Below are 13587 nucleotides of genomic sequence, written 5' to 3' on the forward strand. Positions count from 1 at the left end.
TTTGCCAGGAAGTGAGTGTTGTTTCCTCAGGATGTTCATGCCGCCCGGCTCTTTGCCGTTGTGGAATGTTCTCCTCTCTTCCCTGTGTGTATGTGTGTGTGTGGAAGTCACAATAATACTGTACTGCTCAGGGTGCAGTAGTCAGGCCTTTCACCTCTGATCTTGGTTAGTAGCAGTGAGCAGGTAGAGAAAAGAACAAGACAAGGACAACAAAACATTCTCCGTGCAAAGCACATTTCCTGAAGTGAAGATCATGGTTCAGTTCAACTGTTTTCACTGACAGAAATCTGAGCCTGGCTCTTACAGGACACAAGCAGGTGGAACTATCTTCACTGGTGCTCACACTTGCCATCATGACTTACATAGGTGTGGACCACTGGGGACAGTCACCTTTGACCTCAGTGGTTGGTCAGTCCCATACGCAAAGGTAATATATGTACATATATTGAATATCCATATATGGAATAAAAGTGCATATAAAATCAAAACACATGTTGTAGAGGCAATCCTGGGATCCAAACTTGCCTTGAGTCTATGATGTGTGCAGTTCGACACGCTCCGGGTTCCCGTCCAACCAAGGAAGCAAAAGGGATCCGAAGGTATTTATTATATAAACAATATTTATTATGAAGACAAGGTATGTTCCGTCACAACAGCCCTGAATATTCACTACAACTAGAAAATAAACAATAAAAATTCTATCAGTCTTCAGATGAGATGATAACGTGCGTTCAAAAACTATATGGTGCCGCTCTACCTGAGCTCTGAAATGATGATAGAAGAGTAAAGGGGAAACTTGAGAAAAAAAGGGCGTAGACTCAGCCAAGATATTCGCCATATCATACCATTTCTACACTAAAATATATAATACAATCCATTTGTTAAGTGCAAAGTAAATCAAGTTAACAAACTGAATATCTTGGGGGGCAATAAAGATAACACTTGTACAATATCTTGACATGAAGTGTTTGGCTCCTACATATGTAATAATGATTGAATAAGAAACAGATTCTAAATATAAGCTTACAACATTTATAGGTTTGTTATTTTAATTACACTTGCATATATAAATCACATATATATATACATATTTTCTGGTTAACATATATGCTATGTATTTCATATGCTATACATTTATATCTTCATATATCCACAGGATGTATATATGTGTTAATAATATAAGTTACATATATGGAAACAGTGCTCTTGATATAGGGACATTTCTGTATGATTCAATATAAAACCTAAATTGAATAAAATGATCTCTAACTAAACAAAATGAAGTGTTAAATATTAAACAGAAAATATTTAAAAAGTATATTTTGAATGTGAAATATGTAGAACTGTTCACTCTAATTTAATTCTGTTGTTGAGAGCATATGAATTTTTGACTGTGTGCACTTCTGAAGATCAGTCCAAACTCAGGTGGTTGTTGATGTTTTTAAGGAAACAGTGCTTTATTGATACAGCCTGAAAATGTAATAATTTAATTATTAATATTAAAATCATTATTTCTAATTTAGTTCACCCTAAAAAAAAACCCATAATCTAATATTCTGAAAAAAAGCCCTTATGAAACTCAAAAACTGACCAATATGAGGGTGTTCAGAGTTTTGATGGATGACGAACATGTGAGACAGACGCAGAATCCGGTGTTGTATTTGGTTTATTTCACTGATTTCATCTGCTGTCTTATAAACCACAGTCAGCAAAGCAATCTAAAGTCACAGAGACAAACCTGATTGTTTTCATTTTTCCTCTCTTACTACTTTGTTAAAGTCTCTTCTTTTTCTCCAGATCTAAAATCTTAAAACTCAAAGCAGGATACTTAGAGATGAATGTGTGTCTGAGCAAAGGCCCGACACCAAAATGTACTATTTCGGCTGAGCCAGTGAAGCAGTTGAGGCCTGCTAAACCACAGAGTGCTCAGTGATAGGAGTGATGGTGGGGAGCCGCTCACACAGACTGTATGGTGTGTGTGTGTGTGTGTGTGTGTGCTCCCAGTTCACTTTGAATCCATAAGTCCACTCCTGCGGGCAAAAGCAAAGCTCGGGACGTCTGATGCAGAGGGTGGGAGGGGCAGGAAAGAAAGGAGGGGGCGACTGGGGGGGTATGTTGGCGATGGAAAGGGGGCATGGCAGGAAAGACTTAAGTGCAGTGACTGATTGTGTGTGTGTGCTTGTGTGTGTGTGTGTGTGTGTGTGAGGGTAAGGCTGACCTCACTCTTTTTTCCTGCCACCATACTGAGGCCAAGGCAAACACAATGCCAGCAGAATTAAAAACATAAAATTACAAAACAGAAAAGGGATTAAAAAAAGCTAAATAAGCAAAGCTGCAGCCCCAGAGAAGAGGCACGTCGATGGTGATACTGCACAAAAAAAGAAGAAAAAAAACCTTCTAAAGAAGAGGGGCATCTTTACTGAACAGCACCACAATGACTTTTATGTCAACAGCAGCTGCTCGACAGCAGTGTGAGGTGGATCCTGACGTTACCTGCGTGAGATTTAGAACGCTGACTGAAACAGTGAGTGACACATTTTATGCCTCCATCTTTGTTAAAGAAAATCAAACCAAACCAAAATAAAAACTCAAAGATGGGAAAAAGGAAACCTCACTGAAGCTTTTCTGTCCAGACTGCGGGGTGGCAGGTGATTCTCGGTGTGACGAGTCACATTATCTAAACTTTCTCTAAACCTACAGTGCTGCATGCTCTGAGGGCGTCATGACTTTAAACAAGAAGGTCGCCCCTTAATGCGGTTAGGGTCAACTTCTACTTATGTGTTTCAGAAGCCAGGAAAAGATCGACCAGCACGGGACCAGTTAGTCTGTGTGACGTGCCGTCTTTTGGGGAGGATTTGGACGTGATTGGCAGGAGGTTTAGACAATCACAGGCAAGTCAATTTAATTGATATCTTTCCTGTCACTGCTGTGTTGAACAGATGGGGTGAAATGGCCCCCATCTCGTACTCCAAGTATATAAAAAGAAACAAAGGCGTGTGTGTATTGCTGTAGTGTGGCACCTTGGTGCACTGCAGGTCAGGATTTTGACCATCTTAAGCTATTGATGACATGCTATGCTGCTATCACCTTCAAACTGAGGCTGACGTTTCTATTGGCAACGTCTGGGAGGAGCTTGAGGCTGAATCATGGGAGGTTTTATTGCTTTGCAGGGCAGGCAAGAAGGTACCGCAGACTCCCTGTAGGACTGGGTGCTTTGTTTCTATCAATCTAGATCTCCTCTCACTGTGCTAGATATAAGGGTATGCTTCATACTAGAGGCAATGGAGGTTTTCCCTTATTACAGGCGATAATTTAAAAAACAAATAAACCAACAAAAACACCCCTCTGAGCCACAACAACAGGTTGTGTGGAAAATATGATTATGTTTGGCACGCTGGGGTCAGGGAAGCAAGAAGGAGAGTTCTAGCATGAGAGCAGGCATCTTTTTGGGCATCAAGTCCAAGGCTATGAAGACCCACTGTGGGGCACAGCTGTGCTATAATCCATTTTAACACACGTACAAACACACACTCATCATGTCTGCCTGGTCGACGTGTCAGGCAAGAGTGAGCACAGTCCAGCATCTCTGGGCGTATCCTTACAAATGTCTCGCCGACGGTGCAGCAAAGTAGCAAAACTCTGTGTCCTTTGGCTGGGAGTCGGCCATTAAAATGAACTGATAAACACACCAAGGTCCAGTGGAGGGCGAGTCCATGTTTCCTGCACCAGTGAGTGTGTTTTAACAGTGTGTGTTGTGTGTGTTGCCCTCTGGGAGACCCCTCTCTCGCCGTATCTGGTCTGGGTCACAGTTCGTTCAGGTAGTGATGCTCACTGTGCGGCGAGGAGGAGCCCTGGTGATCGGTGGGTACCACTTCTTTAGAAAAAGAACCTCTCTTCTGTATATGCTATTTAAATATACACACTCCTCCGCACAGCCAAGTCTACAATCATTAGCTTCATAATAAGAATATGATTAAACAATGAGAATAATAATAATAATAATATATATATATAGTCGTTCGTAGCAGTTTTTGTCAGCAGCCATCACTAGAACATTCAGGGTGGTAATTGCATATGTACAACAAAAAAGTCATTTACATCCCAGAACTTGAGGCTCGGGGTCAGAAGTCATATGTGGTGGTTTTGGTGGGGAGGGGGGGGTGATGAATGCTGGTGTGTTATCTGAGTCTCTTCTCGGCTGAATAGATGGACATGTAGTAGTCGTTGCTGCCTACTGCCAAGTGTGGCTGGAGGGAGACAGAGAGAGAAGACAGGTTACACAATCACAGCTTATTACATGAAATGTGATGTGTGTGTTCACGCACAAAAAACATGACAGAGGGGGAAGTCTAAAGTCTAGCAAACACAGTATATTGAGAGCATCCTATTTAGAGGACAGTCCATGTTATGTTTCCCTCACAAATGTGGTAAAGCTTAAAAGCCCGCTAATGGAGCAATTTAGAGTTAGCTAATGCTAACTTCAGGGGCAGTGAGCTAAAGTAAAAGACAAGTTCCTGGCAGAGAAGATAATGTGTTTGCTACATGGCATGCCAAGATAAAGTACAATACATTGTTCATATCAAACTTTAAAAACAGTGTGCAGTCTTTCCACGGCTGTGTCTGTAGTCGTCAAACCTCTCAGAGTATCAAAGCTATTGGTCGAGACATTTATGGTATTCTCTTTAGAAACGCACTAGTGTAATCTTACTTGGTAATTTGCGTTTGCTAGCAACTAGCAAAATACAGCTACGACAGTTTGGATCATAAGCAGAGTGAGAAGTGAATCCATGTTAAATATATATGCTAGCTGTTTATAATTTTCTCTAAGACTGACCTTTCAAACATGATATATGAACAGATATACTGTAGTTAGCTAGCAATATTAAGATTCTTAAGACAGAACATGATACATTTTTAAAATATCATGCCTTATTATAAAATAAACTACAACTATTAAACTATAACACTTAGAGTTTTTCAGAAATGTTTGATAACCACAGGTCCACATATAAAACTGCATGAATTCTGTAGTAAAAAGTGATCAGTGTTTGTTTACCCAGTTAGGATGGAAGGCTAAACAGCTGATGGCCCCGATCCTTTGTCCCATGAAGCCGTCATAGTACTTAATGTTGCTGATCACATCGCCGTTTGCGTTGTAGACCGCTATGAACTGGTTCATCGATCCACTGCAGGAGAAAACCGAGACAGAGATAGAAAGGAGGGAGTTGTGGCAGAGTGTGTAAATTAAATCACATGCTGTGTGTTCTGAATGGGATTTCTTTTGTGTTGAATTTTAACCTCATGGGTGGATGTCATGGGTATTGTCAAGCTATATATTTTCCTGTCTGACTCATATGCAGATAAATAAATCATCTTCCGTAAGTCAGTTCAAAGGTTAACACAGGAAATCAATATCTCTGCTCTTATGAAGGACACATGGGGAAAAATACTGTGGGAGGATTTGATCTTAATATTAACACAAGTTGGCAATCCTTTTCTCAAGGCCTGCATCTACATAAACAAACTCACCAGGCGAACAGGTTAGCCTGTGGGTGGATGTCCAGCGCTGTTAACCCTTTCACCGTCTGCAGAACATTGATGGAGTCTGGTGTCCGCGGTTCAAAGAATCGGACGTCTCCGTTAACACTGGTGGAAAGCATCAAAGTCAGTAAGGGCAAAACCCCCCCCCAAAAAACCAACAAACAAACAGTACAAACTATACAAACAGTAAGATTACAGAATGCATCTGAGAAGAAAGAGAAATAGCGTACCTGACACTGATAATATGTCCATCTGTCTCCTTCTGTAGATGAGCTTTGACCACCCAGGCTCCGTGCTCCCTGTAGGTCATCACCCGACTGCAGAGACGAACAACAACACACAGCAAATGTCAGTTCAGGTCACGTTTCAGTGGAAATACAGAGACTGCGAGACTGTGAACATCAACAACTACAGTTGGAGAAAAAAAAACAAAAAAACAGTCAGAGGACAAATTATACAAGAATACATCCTACATATAAACAGAGCTAACAACAGTAAAAACAATGCCATCTGATTTCTCTATTTAACGTTCACTCATATCTGTATAATATTCTCCCTCCATCCCTCTCTCCGACCCAATAAGTCAAAATGTTATAACAATAACAAGAGCTGTCAGCTGTTTTGTAAAACTAGCAGTGTATGCTGTCATGCTATGTTATAACACTCTCCTTGTCTTTGTCTTGCTTCACCAAATAAAAAAGATGTTTGTATAATATTGTGAAATAATGCAAAAGTGTAAAATGGAGACTGACTTCCAACTTCAGCTACTTGACAACAAATTCTGGTCTGTGTTACAATCCAGTTTTGCACAAGCACTGTATGAACTGACATTAATCCACAATATATTCAGAACAAACATAAAAAAACAATACATGAATATAATATTTAACTAGCAGTAACAGTGTCTGGTGGTGACTGAATTTATCTGAATGTGTTGAGTCTTCCTCCCATATGTGAGAGGGAGGTTATTGACAAAAAGACCCAGCAGAGTGTAAAATGCTGAAGCTGTCTCCCTATGTTGTAACATGTAATACAGATGAGTAACCACTGGGTGGCACCATGTGATTATGACTGAAAAAAGCAATAACATCGTGATGAGGCTGAGATGACTTTAGTGCTGGAATAAAAACCCTCTGACCATCGCTGCAGAACTAAGCTGTACCTGAACTACCCACATCCTGTAGTGCTACTGTACAGTCTGACTACAGGTGTGACAGGAAGTGCACCTGACAAATAATTGAAGATTTGAATTTTTTTGCTCAACAAAGAAGCTAAAGTAACAAAATTAAGCATCTTATAATCTGCCGTGTCTGTTTGACTTCAGCATATTGTAAACATGACCTGTATGTGCCTGTCTACCAGTCCTGGACTAATCCTGGGGGGAGCAACATAGGTGCTGAAAGATGTAACTCCATGCCTGAAGGGAGCTATTAAATTAGCTTTACTTAAAGATTTATGGGCCACTTCATGGTTTAACTGCTTTGTTTTCCCCCTTTGGGACTGAAATTAAAATAATGTTTAACCAACTGGGGGGTGATGCAGTGCCACCAGGGTCCATTAAAAGAGGTGCCAACCCCAAAGGAAGATTTACAGCATGCTATATATAATAAATATAGATTAGAGAAGTGAATAATGCAGGATTTTGTAGGAGTTAATGCCCACAGAAACTGCTGCGTGTGTTCTTGAATGTATTTCAATGATGGTGATACAGTAGAAAAGACTAGAAAAAAATGAGCTTGGAAATGAAATCACTATGATCAGATACTGATACGGTCAGAGGCTGCATGAAGGACAGTGTGTGTGTTACCATTCATTAGGGCCCATCCTCCTGTCGAAGACACGTACAGATCCGTCACCCAGGCCGGCAACGATGAGTGAACGCTGGGAGTCACAGGACAGACTGGTCACACAGCTGTCTGCTCCTGTCGGGATGTCCTGATGGACACACACACACACACACACACACACACACACACACACACACACACACACACACACATACAAATCCTTGTAAAGCAAGCAACCAAGGTAACACAGTCGTTACGCTAATTTCACGTTAAACCTTCTCTGACTCATCAATCATGAGCACTGTTGACTGTTAGCTCATTTGAAGTTAGACCCAGCATCAATATGCAGCCACAGGCGAGGCCGGGGCCATTTGTACTTGTATTAAGTCCATCCATCAAGACAATGATTAGCTCACCAAGGACCATTAGATGTGTAAAAACTGAGAAAAAAGAAAAAGAAGAAACTGCACTAATGGCTCTTGGCTTCGCCACAGATTTCCATTAGTTAACCAAAACATAGTTTACGGCACACTGCAGACATTCAGCTGAAACGTCAAGAGTTCATAAACACAAGCTCACAAACATTATTTATTTGTTCTTTTGTATCTCCACCATGTTATTTTCATTGTTTTTGAGGAATACGATGATCATCTACAGATGATGGTCTGTCTAGTTCACTTTACTCTGAAATGTGACATCACCTTTTATCCCCAAATATACATATTCAGGATCCTGCTCCACTTTTAGTCCAATGTTAATTTACACAGAGGTTTGAAATGATCTTTGACACTTCTATTCAATGTCTTTGTTTGCAAGAATTCCACCGTTATGTATTTATGTATTGTGTGAAGTTAATTCAGATCATGTTGAAGCTGCGGTGAAAAAACACGATCAAACATCTGAGCATTTCTTCCCCGTGGAGCTAAACAGGCCATTAGTCCAGCTCAAAATTTAGTAGCATGTTAAAATGAGTTGCAACTTTATTATTTGCCTCTACTCAGAAAATGTAACCTCTTATAACAACATTATTTCATGTTAAAATGTCCAACTTTACAGCACAAATAAACATGTTTACAGCCTGGTACAAAAAACAGTTTTGGTCTCTTTAGCTAATGTTGATGCTGACACTGAAGTAGTGTAAGTTTCAATTCATTTTACAGGTGGACTCCTTTGAAAATATGACAGAATATCTATTACCAAAAAAAAAATACATCAAACTTAAAGAAAGAAAAGTGACCAGAAGGATTTAAGAACTAGAAAGAAGGTAGACCAGAACAAAATAAGATGTGAACAGAACAGAATGATCTCTGGTGGGTAACGAACCTGCAAGGCCTGAATGCTGTATTTCTCGCCAGATGATAAATATTTACAAAATGTATCTGAGCAACAAAAATCAAACAGGTGCAGTGAGGACAGTACCTGGACCTTCATCTCCCTGTCAGTGTCCCAGATCCTGATGACTCTGACATCTCCAGACGTCATGAGGAGTCCCGTCTCCTGCTCCCAGTCCACAACCATACCTGCACCTACATCACGGGATGACAGATGGCAGTTACAACGCAGAGCACACACACAAACACGCATGCACACGTGTATACTCCATAAAACTTGCATAAGCTTTAAACCAGTGCTGTGTGTTATTATCAGACTCATACATCTGCACTGATGTCAGCTCATTCAAGGAAAACAAAACAGAAGGTGGCTTGTTATCACAATTAAAACTTAAAAAAAAAGCTTCAAAAGGTGCCAAATATCAGACACATGAGCATGAAACATTAAATTACTGAGAATAATTTGTGCACAATATATGAACAGCAGTTTTCATTTACTGTTTTTACACACAGCTAATTCAAATTATAAGTGAAACTGCACACAACACAGCTGTTAAACACACCGAGCATGTGTTGATCCCCCTGATACACAACACACACAATCTGGTGGAGGTTTCAGGAGGCTCTCGCTGCCACATGTAGCAAGTCAAATGAAAGATTAGTCCAACAGCTTCCTGCACCACTGCGCAGCTAATAAATATGCCACAAAGGGCTGAGGAGGAACACAAAACCTCCTCTCCTGTAGAGACTGCGGGGGCAACAAGCAACAACTTTTCATGTCAGTTTATCAAGTTGCATATTTTTGAGAGAAGTTCCACATCCTTCAGTGTATAGACGCAGACTTCATACTGATGCAAGAGTAGTTTTGCATTTTGCATCCTTTCCCGACAAGACAACCACTGGGAGATGCAAACACTGACCCTGGAACTGAGCCTGTCAGCAGCTTCTGGCTCAGATGAGTCAAATGGCACTGGAGTGAGAAAGCGAGGAGGGAAGAAGCTGAAGACAGCGAGACTCTTCACGTGTTGGCAGTCATAGCAGGAATCAAGCGAGTGCACACTTGGCCTGCTGGCTCAGTGATGCCTGGCAGAGGCCTCTGGCTGCAGCCTAAAGGCCTCGCTGTGTTTCAAAGAAAGTGCTTGTCAGATTGTTGAACAGCGTCTGAACCCCCCCACCCATATTTCTCTGATATTGAAAATTAGGGGGGGTGGGAGGGCTGTGTCCAACAATTATTGCAACTTTCTGAAACAAAGAAGACAACTTCCACAGCAAAAAGGTGCAGAGGTGACAGAAGGCAGGTGTTTAATGTCTTTTTCACGCATTCTTCTCTCTACTTCTGTCACTTGTTCCGTGTACTGCACAACAGCATGAATACCTTCCTTTATCCCACTTTGTATGATTCATCACGTCTCGCTGTCCTCTGTGCGTTAACGCTCTGAAGCAGGCGAGTGGCTGAGCAGTTAACAAGAACTGTGTAAATAAGCGACGTATGACATTGTCCAGCAATTCGTGTGACTTTGTGCCAAGCAGCACTTCTTTGTGTGCAGCTGTAATCTTGGTCTGGCCGGGGTCACACAAAAGAGGGATCGCACAAATTATTGTAATAATCCTCCTGAACTTCCTGTCCCACTGCTGCATCACTTTCCTTTGTCAGTTTTTCATCAAATCACTGCAGAGGCTCCAGATTAAACTTCATCTGTATTTGCATAAAGTTTCCAAATTAAATAAATAAAACATTTAATGTTCGACTTTCTTATCTTTTCTTTATCGATGTCACTGGTCATTCCCATCTTTCAGTGAGTCTTTACAGTCTGAAGGCGTGGAGCCTTTTGGAACAGATATGAACACTTCTGTCTTTAGATGCGATCAGATGACACTTTCAATCATACTGTGGCCTTAAGGTCGCTGATGTGAACAGCGGCTGTGATTCTGTACATTGGGTGTCTGCGTGATTATACATGTACGTCCGGGCAGTCATAAGTCTTGGCGGACACATCCTCACAGACTTGAGCAGATCACACAATTTACATCTGCGCATGATAAAATAACTTTAACTCAAGGTCCACTTACTGGCTTTTCCTGGAGCTTTAACTATTGGTGTAGAGGGATGTGGAAAGTGTCATTCTGGCTTAACTGGACCATCACCGGCAGCTGGAGAACCACATTTACCTCATGCTCTTCTGTTAATGGAAGGGTTGTACGGTGGAGGAGAAAGAATAAAGGTGCAAGTAGGGACTCCAGAAATAAAAACACTCCATCTGTCTCTTAGAAGAATGCTTTTACCACGGATGCTGCAGAGACAGCATCCTTTTCTCTCCTCTTGAAACTCATCGCACTGTGCCTCACTTCCTCCCTGTCCTCCTCCCTTTTTCTCTGTTAGTCACTTCTTCCTCCTGTTATTGATAACCATCTCTGGGTCATCCACCTATGTGTTATACTTTCACTTCATCCTTTAACACTGCATTTTTTCATCCTAATCGGCTCCGTTCACACAGTTTTGAAGAGGACGACATCACTGCTTTGCTCTTCTCTCGCCTTGAAGATCCACAACGAACATGTGCATCACTTGTGATCCTTTCCCACTCTTCATCTCTCCATGTGCTTCCTTTGTGAGTCGTGACTTAGCTTGCTGTAACTTCCACAGAACCATCTGTGACAGAGCTTTGTACTTGGTTGTACTTGGCTCGGGTTGTCAGGAAAACCCAAGCCCCATGTGGCGGCTTCAAATCCTCTTCTGTGACGTCATCCGGCCCACTCAGGCGTTACATTATCACATTGCCGGCAGTGGGGGGTGGAGGGGGTGGGGTGTGTGTGGGGGGGGTGGGGCACAGGGAAAAATCACTTCACAGGACTGTGCTCAGTCAGCGACGCGTTCACAGTCGCATGCGAGCACGCTTGATGCTGGCTCATTTCACAGACTGTGAGAAGAGACGAGGCATTCCCTTTGAAGCTGGCAGCTCAGCGATGAGGAAATCTGGGTTACAATGAGGAGGCGGAGAACGGAATATTCCCCAACACACTAAAGCTGGTGCATTTCCTCTAAAATAAGCAACACACATGCCAAGAAACCCTAAGAATTTAGCTTTATTCCCCCTTATGCATCATTAGTTTTCTCTGTGTCCTCCCATGATGATAAATCCACTCGGGATACAACACAATGTGAATGAGGGAAGATCCCCAGGAGACACGACCAGCTGCAGCCGAACTGTCTCTGCATCTTGGTTTCTATCTCAACCATGGATGGCTTCATCTTCCAAGTTATTCTTCTCCTTGCCTGGCTCACATTGCTACTGTTTTCATCCACTTGTCGTTTTCATCAGCATCATTTCCGGCGGCAAAAGGCAGCTGTTTTCAATTAACCCACGGCACTCCACCTCCCCAGCACTAAACAACAGATACCGGAGCATTTAGCAGCACTAGAGCCTGGTATTTCAGCCAAGGGGTCGGTGGAGACCAAAACACACCTGGAAGGAGGGCGAATACTGGACTTACATTCATCAGGTGAGCAGAAACATGACTCAAAATGAAAGCTAATGTTGTTCTGCATTTGCTAGATGTGTAAATAAGCAACTGTTTGCTAACAAATTTGCTCTATCAACTTAAAGGTGATGATACGCGGGCTCTGCACTGTCTGAATGAAGGCAAAAATGCCCCCCCACCCAAAAAAAAAAAAAAGGTGAAGCTAAACTGTATTCACAACTTGTTTTTGCTGCTCCCAGGTTTAACTCAATTTACAAGAATAAGACCTAAAAAGTCAGTCGAATTAATATAAGTAGGAAGTAGAATTAATGTGTCATTTGATACTGTGTTATAGCGGTACATGTTTTTTCCATTATTTTAGCACAAACTAGTTGAAACGCATTAAGCCCAGGGTTCAAACAGCTACCTGCTTTGTCTGACTGACAATCAGTCCATCTCATTTCTCTGTGCATCTCTTCCATTATCCCTCCCTGGCTCTCCATCCAGGTGCCCACCTAATCTCTCTTACCCCAGTCTCACTTCATCCAAGATCTTTCCCCTCATTATCTCCTCTTCAGGCGACCAAATCCTCCTGACTCCAATCAAAAAACTTTCCTAGGAATTCAGGGGGTCAGTACAACCTCAAACCTGACCCATCAGATCTGTCTCCAGTGGTCAACACTGAGCCGCCCAAAATGGGAGAAAATTCAGCCTTTAGAGGGAACCTATGTGGGCCTGAGCGGGTCGGAGTAACCCACACAGAAATCAATATGGACATGGAGAACAGAGACGTGAGAAAGAAGAGCAGGAGCAAAGGAGTGTGGGCAATGTTTCCTCAGCTGTAAATCTAACCACCTTACAGAGGTGGAAGCGTACATAGCTTCACTGTCTCTTGCCCCCTCTGCTTCAAATCAAGCATTCTCCCCAATGATGATATCAAACATGGTAATGATATTGTTAGCAGAACTTCAGCAAGGGGAAAACAACTAGATTTAACACTAACAGCCGTTGTACCAGAGTGCTGAGGCAATCCCTAATTTGTGATCTATCTATCTTTTCCTTTGCATAAATATCTTCGTTTCATCCTGCTCTTTTCTCTCTGAAGACGCCGCCTTCCTCTCCATTCTCATGCTGCACCATTATCTCCACTGATGGACTAGCTCTCCCACACACTGCAGCTCATTAAACTAGTGCCTCGGCCTTCCCTCAGCATTTTTCCCTCTCTTCCATTCATCCTGTTTGCTTTGAAAAGGTCCTCCAGGACTCCAGTAATAAACCTTCCCCAGGATTACCGGGGACTTACCCGGCATGCGTGTTTCTCTAATAGACGATGACGTTATCTGTGGGAGAGCTCTGACTGGCAGGGAGACTTCCCTGCCATGGCATTTGTCTAACCTTTGGAGACAGAGGCCTGGCATTCAGGGAGGTGAAAAGCTTTGACCTGTCTGGTTGACAGAGACCTTGTGAAA

The 13587-nt window shown here is 42.2% G+C and overlaps 1 protein-coding gene across 3 annotated transcripts in view; it reads right to left on the minus strand.

Moving 5' to 3' along the window:
- Nucleotides 1-1648: 1648 nt before the first annotated feature.
- Nucleotides 1649-13587, minus strand: part of rptor (regulatory associated protein of MTOR, complex 1) — a 183136-nt gene continuing 171197 nt past the window's right edge. For all 3 annotated transcript variants that reach the window (XM_056371167.1, XM_056371166.1, XM_056371165.1), the window contains 6 exons: nucleotides 8748-8854; nucleotides 7349-7476; nucleotides 5772-5858; nucleotides 5530-5646; nucleotides 5057-5186; nucleotides 1649-4247 (listed from right to left, as the gene is read on the minus strand). In XM_056371167.1, coding sequence (XP_056227142.1) covers nucleotides 4179-4247; nucleotides 5057-5186; nucleotides 5530-5646; nucleotides 5772-5858; nucleotides 7349-7476; nucleotides 8748-8854 — 638 coding nt within the window. In that variant the 3' untranslated portion in view covers nucleotides 1649-4178. The remainder of the gene's footprint in view (nucleotides 4248-5056; nucleotides 5187-5529; nucleotides 5647-5771; nucleotides 5859-7348; nucleotides 7477-8747; nucleotides 8855-13587) is intronic.

The sequence above is a fragment of the Seriola aureovittata genome, chromosome 3, assembly GCF_021018895.1.
Source record: "Seriola aureovittata isolate HTS-2021-v1 ecotype China chromosome 3, ASM2101889v1, whole genome shotgun sequence".
Lineage (NCBI taxonomy): Eukaryota > Metazoa > Chordata > Actinopteri > Carangiformes > Carangidae > Seriola > Seriola aureovittata.